The sequence below is a fragment of the Bombina bombina genome, chromosome 11 (genome assembly GCF_027579735.1).
Source record: "Bombina bombina isolate aBomBom1 chromosome 11, aBomBom1.pri, whole genome shotgun sequence".
NCBI lineage: Eukaryota > Metazoa > Chordata > Amphibia > Anura > Bombinatoridae > Bombina > Bombina bombina.
This window is the reverse complement of record NC_069509.1, coordinates 167821647-167834406: the sequence shown is the minus strand read 5'-3', so window position 1 is coordinate 167834406 and position 12760 is coordinate 167821647. Positions and strand designations below refer to the sequence as shown.

At 36.3% G+C, this 12760-nt stretch overlaps 1 protein-coding gene across 1 annotated transcript in view; it reads left to right on the top strand.

Moving 5' to 3' along the window:
• DNAH3 (dynein axonemal heavy chain 3) overlaps positions 1–12760 on the top strand; it is a 611780-nt gene that overhangs the window by 556295 nt on the left and 42725 nt on the right. Inside the window, exons 52-54 of the mRNA XM_053694256.1 lie at positions 3667–5808; positions 6471–6696; positions 9463–9707. Coding sequence (XP_053550231.1) covers positions 3667–5808; positions 6471–6696; positions 9463–9707 — 2613 coding nt within the window. The remainder of the gene's footprint in view (positions 1–3666; positions 5809–6470; positions 6697–9462; positions 9708–12760) is intronic.

Here is a 12760-nt window from a genome sequence, read left to right as displayed (position 1 = left end):
TTTGGGAGGCTGTGGTTGCTGCTGCACGCAATGTTGATGGTGAACAGATCAAAACACTGACAGAATCCATGGATGGCAGGCGTTTGAGTGTCCTTGCAAAGAAAGGTGGCTATATTGGTCACTGATTTGTTTTTGTTTTGTTTTTGAATGTCAGAAATGTATATTTGTGAATGTTGAGATGTTATATTGGTTTCACTGGTAAAAATAAATAATTGAAATGGGTATATATTTGTTTTTTGTTAAGTTGCCTAATAATTATGCACAGTAATAGTCACCTGCACACACAGATATCCCCCAAAATAGCTATAACTAAAAACAAACTAAAAACTACTTCCAAAACTATTCAGCTTTGATATTAATGAGTTTTTTGGGTTCATTGAGAACATGGTTGTTGTTCAATAATAAAATTAATCCTCAAAAATACAACTTGCCTAATAATTCTGCACTCCCTGTATATACCAGGGGTGGAGAACTGGAAGTCGTCAGACTTTTCATCCGGGGAGTGGGAGCTCCATCCGGAGGTGTTTGCTCAACTGGTTCAGCTATGGGGCACACCAGAATTGGATATGATGGCGTCTCGTCAGAACGCCAAACTTCCTCGTTACTGATCCAGGTCAAGGGATCCTCAGGCAGTACTGATAGATGCTCTAGCAGTACCCTGGTCGTTCAACCTGGCTTATGTGTTTCCACCATTCCCTCTCCTTCCGCGTCTGATTGCCAGAATCAAACAGGAGAGAGCTTCTTTGATTTTGATAGCGCCTGCGTGGCCACGCAGGACTTGGTATGCAGACCTGGTGGACATGTCATCTCTGCCACCATGGACTCTGCCACTGAGACGGGACCTTTTGATTCAAGGTCCATTCAAGCATCCAAATCTAATTAATCTGCAACTGACTGCTTGGAGATTGAACGCTTGATTTTATCAAAGCGGGGTTTCTCTGAGTCGGTCATAGATACCTTGATTCAGGCTCGAAAGCCTGTCACCAGGAAGATCTATCATAAGATATGGCGTAAATATCTTTTTTGGTGTGAATCCAAAGGCTACTCATGGAGTACGATCAGGATTCCTAGGATTTTGTCTTTTCTCCAAGAAGGATTGGAGAAAGGATTGTCCGCTAGTTCCTTAAAGGGACAGATATCTGCTTTGTCTATTCTGTTGCACAAGCGTCTGGCAGATGTCCCAGACGTTCAGGCTTTTTGTCAGGCTTTAGTTAGAATTAAGCCTGTGTTTAAACCTGTTGCTCCGCCATGGAGTCTCAATTTAGTTCTTAAAGTTTTTCAGGGAGTTCCGTTTGAACCCATGCATTCCATAGATATTAAGCTTCTATCTTGGAAAGTTCTGTGTCTAGTTGCTATCTCTTCAGCTCGAAGAGTTTCTGAACTATCTGCATTACAATGTGACTCGCCTTATCTTGTTTTCCATGCTGATAAGGTGGTTTTGCGTACCAAACCTGGGTTCCTCCCTAAGGTTGTTTCTAACAGGAATATCAATCAGGAAATTGTTGTTCCTTCTCTGTGTCCTAATCCTTCTTCTAAGAAGGACCGTCTGTTGCACAACTTGGACGTGGTTCGTGCCTTGAAGTTTTATTTGCAGGCAAACAAAGATTTTCGCCAATCATCTTCTTTGTTTGTTGTCTATGCTGGAAAGCGTAGAGGTCAAAAGGCTACGGCTACCTCTCTTTTCTTTTGGCTGAAAAGCATCATCTGTTTGGCTTATTAGACAGCAGCCTCCTGAAAGAATTACAGCTCACTCCACTAGAGCGGTGGCTTCCACATGGACTTTTAAAAATGATGCTTCTGTTGAACAGATTTGTGAGGCTGCGACTTGGTCTTGGCTTCATACCTTTTCTAAATTTTACAAATTTGATACTTTTGCTTCTTTGGAGGCTATTTTTGGGAGAAAGGTTTTGCAAGCAGTGGTGCCTTCCGTTTAGGTTCCTGTCTTGTCCCTCCCTTCATCCGTGTCCTAAAGCTTTGGTATTGGTATCCCACAAGTTAGGATGAATCCGTGGACTCGGTATATCTTGCAAAAGAAAACAGAATTTATGCTTACCTGATAAATTTCTTTCTTTTGCGATGTACCGAGTCCACGTCCCGCCCTGTCTATTCAAGACATATAGTATTTTTTTTATGAAAACTTCAGTCACCTCTGCACCTTATAGTTTCTCCTTTTCTTCCTTGGCCTTCGGTCGAATGACTGGGGGGGTGGAGTTAAGGGGGGGAGCTATATAGACAGCTCTGCTGTGGTGCTCTCTTTGCTACTTCCTGTCAGGACAATATCCCACAAGTTAGGATGAATCCGTGGACTCGGTACATCGCAAAAGAAAGAAATTTATCAGGTAAGCATAAATTCTGTTTTTTAAACAATAAAATCATTTTTGCAATAGAGTTGTGTTATTACAGAAATGCCTATGCATATATGCTGATAGTACCCCGTGCACCCTTATTCAAACCCTGCGCTTTCTCAGAGAAACAGCTGTGGCGAGTATGATGTCAGTAATGGATTACGCAAACCACCACAGACTTTTTGGGTGCCATGTTTAAATTCTGGTGTGTGCCGCAGAAATAGTAATAGCTTTTTTTAAAAGCATTTTTGCTAATACAGATATTTTGCAAAAATGCTTCCATTCAGAACTGAAATGCACACATGCACATTTCAGTTTTGACTATAACAATCCCCTTAATTTGGATAGAAATTATCATCGATCTTACACTTAAAAAAAACAGCATAAAAACTCAAGTTAATATTTTATAACATTTAAAATGTCCTATATAATTGAAACATTATGGGCTAAATTACGAGTGGAGTGCTATTTAGCACTTTCGCTTGTGTACTAACTGCGCTAGAAGTAAGCTTTTTGGGTGCGTCGGGTTGCAGTCTTATTACAAGTTGAAAGTAAAAAGTTGTTGCTTGTGCGCTAACCTGATGCAACGCCCCACTCGTACTACCCTGATCAAATGCACTAACCCGACATGAAAATATGAATATTCAACATTCCAATGTTCTTCACATAGCAGAATATGTTCTATTTATTCATAAATACATATTACTTGAAACATATTCTGATTTGTGAAGAACATTGGAATGTGAAATATTCATATTTTCATGTCGGGTTGGTGCATTTGAGAAAATGCGATCGGGGGAGTACGAGTGGGGTGTTGGGGCGTTGCATCAGGTTAGCGCACAAGCAACAACTTTTTACTTTGAACTTGTAATAAGACTGCAATATGTACACAAATATGTATATATATATATATATATATATATATATATTAATGCACATATATACATATTTAGACATGTATCTGTGTGTATCTTTATGTTAAAGCCCTTTGCCTGCCTTTTTCTTTCTAACACCTGAGATCTCATATCTTTGAGCTTTTATAACTTTTTAAGGCAATGTTTTTTTTTAATAATTTTTATTAGATGGTGTTACAGTTAACCAGAGCTCTGAGGTCACGTTATCCTGATGTGCGTCAATTTAATTGTGCTCAAGCGATCACATTTACTTTCAAACCCATTGCATGCAAACATGAGCGATATACCCATTTTCGCTTTAGCTCCAATGTTAGCGTATTACTCTCTGCCCTATCTGTTTTCAAAATTCAACTATTTATAGTTTGGGTAATATTTTTTTAATTTTTTTTTTTTTTCAATTTACTCAGGTAAAATGGTGGAGGACTTCTGGGGACCATCCAAAAAAGTACTGGGAGATTTGAAGTTTCTTGAGAGTTTAAAGGTCTATGATAAAGATAACATCTCTCCTATAATTATGAAGAGGATCAGAGAAAAATTTATTGGCAATTCTGATTTTCATCCTTCCGTTATTAAAAATGTTTCCTCAGCCTGTGAAGGTCTATGCAAATGGGTTAGAGCTATGGAGATATATGATCGAGTGGCAAAAGTAGTTGCACCAAAACGTGAACGTCTTAAAGAAGCACAAGACAAACTTGCTATACAAATGCAGCAGCTGAATATAAAACGAGCAGAGCTTAAGGCCGTAGAAGACCGTCTTCAAGCACTGAATGATGAATTTAATGCTATGAATGACAAGAAGGAAGAACTTGCTAAGAATATTGAAATCTGTTCTCAGAAATTGATACGGGCTGAGAAACTTATTAGTGGCTTAGGAGGAGAGAAAGACCGATGGACAGAAGCTGCAAGATTATTAGGAATAAAGTACACAAACCTTACTGGAGATGTACTTCTATCTTCCGGCACAGTTGCCTATTTAGGAGCTTTTACAGTAGACTATCGTACAGAATGTCAAAACCAATGGCAAATTATATGCAAAGAGAAGAAGATTCCTTGTTCAAATGACTTTAGTCTGAATACTACTTTAGGAGATCCAGTTAAAATCCGTGCATGGCAGATAGCAGGTTTGCCTGTTGACTCTTTCTCAATAGACAATGGTATTATTGTGTCTAATTCAAGAAGATGGTCTTTGATGATTGATCCTCAAGGACAAGCCAATAAATGGATAAAAAACATGGAAAAAACCAATAAGCTATATGTTATCAAGCTCACAGATGCAAATTATACAAGAACTTTAGAAAATGCTATTCAGTTTGGAAATCCAGTCTTACTTGAAAACCTTGGTGAGGAAATAGATGCCATTTTGGAGCCCCTGTTGCTAAAACAAACATTTAAACAGCAAGGTGTGGAGTATATTAGACTAGGTGAAAACATTGTAGAATACTCAAAAGATTTTAGACTCTATATGACCACTCGTTTAAGAAATCCACACTATCTCCCAGAAGTGGCTGTGAAGGTGTGTCTGCTAAACTTTATGATAACACCGTTGGGTCTTCAAGATCAACTTCTTGGTATTGTAGCTGCAAAAGAAAAACCTGAACTGGAGGAAAAGAAGAATCAACTCATCATAGAAAGTGCAACCAACAAGAAGCAACTAAAAGACATAGAGGACAAAATATTAGAAGTTCTCTCTACTTCACAAGGAAATATTTTAGAAGATGAAACAGCTATTAAAGTTTTGTCATCTTCAAAGCTACTTTCAGAGGAAATTTCAGAAAAACAACAAATTGCCTCTGCAACTGAGAAAGAAATTGATCAAACAAGAATGGGATACAAACCAGTTGCTGTTCATTCATCCATTGCCTTCTTCTGTATTTCTGACTTGGCCAACATTGAACCAATGTACCAGTATTCACTAACATGGTTTATTAACCTTTATGTTCATTCACTTGCCCACAGTAAAAAGAGTGAAGATCTTCAAGAAAGAATAGCAAATATAAAAGAACATTTTACAAAAAATATTTATAATAATGTCTGCCGCTCTTTGTTTGAAAAAGACAAACTCCTTTTCTCACTTCTTTTGACCATAGGTATTATGAAAGGAGAAGACAAAATAAATGATGAGATTTGGCGTTTCCTTCTAACAGGTGGTGTAGCACTTGATAATCCATATCCAAACCCTGCTCCTGGATGGCTATCTGATAAATCTTGGGCTGAGATTGTACGTGCTTCCAATTTACAACCACTTCATGGGTTCATGAATCATATACAGGACAACCTTTCAAAATGGAAAAATATTTATGACTCACTTCAACCCCAAGATGAGGAATTACCAGATGAGTGGCAACTGTTGACTGGAATTAATCGAATGGTTATTCTTAGATGTCTTAGACCTGATAAAATGGTTCCTGCTGTTCAGGAATTCATAGCACAAAACATGGGCAGAACATACATTGAACCACCAACGTTTGACCTCGCTGGGAGCTATAATGATTCAAACTGTTGTGCACCATTGATTTTTGTTTTATCACCTGGTGCTGACCCTATGGCAGGTAATTTCAGACCATTTCGGTAAAAATGTAGGTTTGTTCTTTTGTTTTAACACACATGCACACACTCATCCATACACACATACTGACGCATATGTACACACACATACAAACTCTCAAGCGCACACACACGTACAGACATACACATACAAACATAAACACACAAAGACATACTCACACACACACATACATAAAGGCACATATATATACACACAACGACATACTCGTACACACAAACACACACAGATATACAGACAAATGCACACATAAAGACACACACACACTTCATTCTTCAATCCATTAAAAACAAGACTTTAGTTTTGCATATTTGAAGACATCAAAAACAAAAATGTATTTTGTCATATAATTTTCAAGCCATTAGTTATTATTTAGAAGATATTAGATGTTTTATAAAAGATGGCAATGGATTTTTAAAGGGACATAAAAGTCTAACTATATATAAAATCATTTTGGCACTTTATGCAAATTTACAATGTTCACTAATTATGCTTTAAATACTACAATCATATATTACAGAGGTGCAGCTTGGTAAAACTAGCTGGTATATATATATATATATATATATATATATACAGATCTCGTACATGTGCTTGCAGTGTGCACTTATGTGTATTTATATGTTTTCTATCTTACTTGTACATCAGGCTTGTTAAAGTTTGCAGAAGACCTTGGCATGGGGGGAGAAAACCTTCAGACCATTTCCCTCGGACAGGGCCAGGGACCCATAGCAGCAAATATGATCACACAGGCTATTAAAGATGGGACATGGGTCGTTTTGCAGAACTGTCACCTTGCCACCAGCTGGATGCCAGCACTAGAGAAAATCTGTGAAGAGACCATAGTGTCTGAGAATACCAATGAGAAGTTCAGGTATGTAACTGTCACTTGTGTTATAGGATAATCAGACACAAAGAATTGAAACAATTCCCAGCTGTCACTGCTGTAATTAATCTTACTGTGTCATAGGTACAGGAATCATTTTATTTAAAAAAAGTGTTCATCTGGCTTCTTTGAAAATGTAATAATGCTGCAATAGTTGTATAGCTTGTATCATAAATGTGTTTTTTTCTGTAATTCTTTTCTCTGTTTCATTGTTATATACAATATGTTTCCTATTGAGATTTTTAGATTGTACCGCTGTTTATTACACAGATTGCTAGGTTTCTTTGTTATGTTTTGAAGTACGCAGCGGCTTCCACATCACAAGAAATCCGTACAGCTCATTATTGAAAATACAAAGCAACTTATGAACACTGCTACTTATGTATTCTGAGTGATTTCTGAAGGGCTCTGTGTAGACATTCATATACTAAGCAAGATGTTGCTGATTTTGTGGAACCAAAAGTGTTAAAATGAATTTACTTTCAAAATAAAAAAAGTTTCTAATGATTCTGCATATAAATTATGCACCGTTTTTGACCAAGGTGATATTATTGTTTAATGTTAATATTTTTGTAATAAAACTAAATATTATATTAGAAAAATATGAAACACATTGAGATTATAAAATTTTTAATCATGCAATCGAAAAAAAATGCAGTTTACATTCATTATTTATTTTGCTTTCAAATGCCTTGTTTTTGTGTTCTTTGCCCATAGTACCTAAAGAGGTCAGAAAGCGCTTTTTTTTTAACCTAGGTTTCCTTAAAAATGCTGCAATTTGCCTAATCCAGCTACAAATATGACTGTGATTTATTAGATCAATGAACAAACACATGTGCAGCCAGCACTAATTGACCACAATAGAGGGCGAAAAGATAAATATACTCATAAGAATATTCAAGTAGTTTTGTAAATCATTACTAATGTGGCAGTTTTAAAGCATTTTTTATTTTATATGCAGATCTTCAGCTAAATTGCTGATATTAAACTGTGCATATATATATATAAAAAAGACTATAATGTCCTGTTAAAGGGATTAATGCATTGATTTACCAAATATGTAAAGCACAGCATGCTGGGAACTTGGGTAAGGCATTGCATACTGAGAAAAGTGACGAACATCTGAAATCTGGTGTAATGTTGTTCGCCAGAATTTGTCATGTTGATTTACCATGGGGTTTATGATTGCTGCTTTTGAAGCTGAGAAAAGTTCCTCCTATGTTTGTGTACAGTATTTGTTTTAAAGGGATGTTTTAATGCCTTTAATGCCCATGTTTGTAGTAGTGACCCTAGCTAGCTATGGCCTAGTTTCCATTGGTATTACAAGCTGTGTAAACCGGTGGCAACAGCAAATATCTCCATTAAAGTATATAGAGATGTTTAAACAGCTTCCATCAGCAAAAGCAACTAGGTCCGTCTTTAACTCCTGCAAAGCTGTTTAACACAGATGAAGTCCCTGTCGGGAGCTGCTGGTCAGTGGCGAGAAGGCGACTGCTGCTCCTCACTGGCAACCAGTGATTTCCTGCTTTGGAACGGCAAAGCTGTAAGCTCCCTGGCTATGGCCAGTAATACATTGCAATGTCCCTTGTATATATCAGCAGATGCTGTCTGACTGTGCTACAACTATGCTAAGTATACAAATACTGGTCTTGCCATCATAAAGTGTTTAGTTAATTTATCTAGATCCAGAGGTTGACTTTATTATTATGGGAAATGCACCCTTTTGTGTATCTGTTAAACTATGGAGTACAGTGTGTTTTAAGCAATGAAGCCTTTTTCCATCGTATTGCACTTTGGTCTCAGTCTCAGGGGTCAATTTATTAATGTACGAGCAGACATGATACGATGTAGCGTGTCATCTCCGCTGCACATCGATAAATGTCGACAGAATACGCTGTCTGCATTGATCATTGCACCAGCAGTTCTTGTGAACTGCTGGTGCAATACCGCCCCCTGCATATTTGCGGCCAATCGGCCGCTAGCAGGGGGTGTCAATCAACCCGATCGTATTCGAATGGGTTGATTTCTGTCCGCCGCCTCAGAGCAGGCGGACAAGTTATGGAGCTGCGGTCTTTTGACTGTTGCTTTATAACTACTTTTTCCGGCAAGCCTGAAGGCTCGCCAGAAACACAGGGCATCAACCTCCATATGGAGCTTGATAAATATGCCCCTCAGCCTTCAAGCTTTAGTGAATTCAGGCCACAGTCACAACAAGGAATAATGTCTTCTAATCCTACATGCTATGCAATTGCTTTTTATGCTTCTCTCTCTGCACGTTCTGTGTTTAAAGAGAGGCCTGATTTGTATTGAAATGGTTGGATTGCACAAACAAACCCCCTTCTAAATGCACAAACCCTTAAAGGGAAATGAAACCCAAACATTCTCTTTCATGATTTAGATAGCTCTTTCCAATGTATAGCTTTTATCCAATTTGCTTTATTCTCTTGGTATTTATTGTTGAAAAGCATATCTAGCTGCTGATTGGTGTCTGCACATCTATTCCACTTATGATTGGCTTACCAATGTCTTCAGCTAGCTCCCAGTAGTTCATTGCTGCTCCTTCAAGAAAGGATACCAAGAGAATAAAGCAAAATTAGAAAATTGTTTATCTAAATCCTGAAAGAAACATTTCGGGTTTCATGTCCCTTTAACTTGCAGACCAGTGCTGGAAGATTTATTGAAAATGTTTGACTTCTATGTCTATGAAGATAAAATAAATGTATATTTAAATAATGTGATGTATTCATATTTTAGGCTGTGGCTGACCAGCTACCCCTCCGACAAATTTCCAGTCAGTATTCTTCAGAACGGTGTGAAAATGACCAATGAGCCCCCAAAGGGACTGAGAGCGAACTTGCTGCGATCGTACTTGAATGACCCGATATCCGACTCTGCTTTCTTCAATAGCTGCAAGAAAACCGAAATGTGGCAGAAACTGCTTTTTGGGCTTTGTTTTTTCCATGCTCTAGTGCAAGAAAGAAGGAACTTTGGACCATTAGGTGATGTATTTGTTTAGGATAATTACAAATGTTTAAAGGGTACTGACAGGCGCCGCAACATCTAATGTTAATTAAAGGGGCATATAAATCTAAATTAATCTTTATGTTTAATGAGTCAGAGCGTGCAATTTAAGAAATGTTTTAACTTAATTCTATTATCAAATTTACTACATGCTCTTGGTATCTTTTATTGAAAAGCATAGCTAGATATTCTCAGGACCATAAATGCCCTACTGGGAGCTAGTTGCTGATTGGCATACACATGTATGCCTCGTGTCATTTGCTTACCAGATGTGTTCAGCAAGCACTCTCTGGAGCTGTCTTTAACTATGTGATATATATATATTTTTGCACTTTATTGTCTCTTAGTTTTAATGTTATAATACATATAGGGCTAGTTTACAAGTGGCGCTAAAATATCGCGCCCGTGTAAACGTGCACCGGTATTACAAGTTGAAAGTAAACGCGACCGCATTAAACACACATAATTACATTTAAATTAACAGTTACACTTATATTTACACTATCTAATAAAATTATTCATATAAATATTTAAACAAAAAGTTATAAGGGTTAAAAGTTATTTGGTATACGACAAGGTATTTGAATGGTAAGGGCTATAATAATATATAATGTATATGTATGTATATATGTATATACACTTGTATTTATGCATTTATATATGTATATGTATGTTGTACTTTGGAGCCCTTTCCACTTAAATACCTGAAAACAAGTAAAATAATTTTAAATAAATTTTAATATTTAATAATGCGTTTTACTGTGTATGTACTGTAAATATTTTTTCTATGCATTTTTAATTAGATATTACTATATATATCTGTGTGTATATATATATATATATATATATATATATATATATATATATATATATATATATATATATATATATTTTACAAAAATACATCAGTTATATATAGAAATATATATTTTAAAATTAATAGAACATTTTCTTCTATGTGAAGAACATTGGAAAGTAAATATAGGTTTAACTCCTGATGGGTTAGCACACGAGCGATAGGTTTTTTCCCTTTTCACTCTCCATTGAATTCTATGAGGAGAGCGCAGTCGTGATATCCGAAGCCCTACAGTTAGCGAGCATAGACTTTCACTTGCACACAAACATTTTACTTTCAACTTCTTAAAAATGTACTTCTGGCAGTGTTTGCTTACGAACGAAACTTGTAATCTGGACTGACCCATAGTGTATATATATATATATATATAGTGCTGGTTTAATGTTGAAACAAAGTTACTAGTTCACATAAAGGGACATACTACTAAAAATGTATATGAAACAGAGATAAGTTAAGTAGGTTACAAATATCCTTTGCATGTAAAGATGAATTAAAAGTTTTTTAAATTTAAGGTGGGACTAAGAGGAAGTGTTTGATCATGTGCTTCTGACTCCTGGGGCTACATTTATTTCAGCACAGGAACCTTCATTTTTAAAGAATACAAAACAGTGCAATACATTTTGCAATATTCTTTTAGATGGGAAAAAAATAGCTCTAGCTCCCTATTAATGCTAAATACAGGCAAAAAATGTAATTTCATCGTCATTTAACCCCGTACTGGTGACTAGTGAAAATGTGCAGCCCTGTAAATGTGTATACGGTATACACGTACATATGGTATACTCGTACATATGGTATACAAGTACATTATTACATATGGTATACATTTACATATGGTATACAAGTACATACGGTATACACGTACATTATTACATATGGTATACACGTACATATGATATACACGTACCTATGGTATACACGTACATTATTACATATGGTATACACGTACATATGATATACACGTACATATGGTATACACGTACATTATTACATATGGTATACACGTACATATGATATAAACGTACATATGGTATACACATAAATACGGTATACACGTACATATGGTATACACGTACATATGGTATACACGTACATATGGTATACACGTAAATACGGTATACACGCACATATGGTATACATGTACATATGGTATACACGTAAATACGGTATACACGTACATATGGTATACACGTACATATAGTATACATGTACATATGGTATACACGTACATATGGTATACATGTACATATGGTATACACGTAAATACGGTATACTTGTACATACGGTATACACGTACATATGGTATACATATACATGTACATATGGTATACACGTACATACGGTATACACGTACATTATTACACATGGTATACACGTACATATGATATACACGTACAAATACGGTATACACGTACATATGGTATACACGTACATAGGGTATACATGTACATATGGTATACACGTAAATACGGTATACACGTACATATGGTATACACGTACATATGGTATACACGTAAATACTGTATACACGCACATATGGTATACATGTACATATGGTATACACGTACATATGGTATACACGTACATATGGTATACATGTACATATGGTATACACGTACATACAGTATACACGTACATACAATATACACGTACATATGGTATACACGTACATATGGTATACACGTACATACGGTATACACGTACATATGGTATACACGTACATACGGTATACACGTACATATGGTATACACGTGCATATGGTATACACGTACATACGGTATACACGTACATATGGTATACATGTACATATGGTATACACGTACATATGGTATACACGTACATACGGTATACACGTACATATGGTATACATGTACATATGGTATACATGTACATATGCTATACACTTGCATACAGTATACACCTACATATGGTATACACGTACATACGGTATACACGTACATATGGTATACACGTACATATGGTATACACGTACATACGGTATACATGTACATATGGTATACACGTACATATGGTATACACGTACATACGGTATACATGTACATATGGTATACACGTACATATGGTATACACGTACATACGGTATACACGTACATATGGTATACACGTACATATGGTATACATGTACATACGGTATACATGTACATATGGTATACA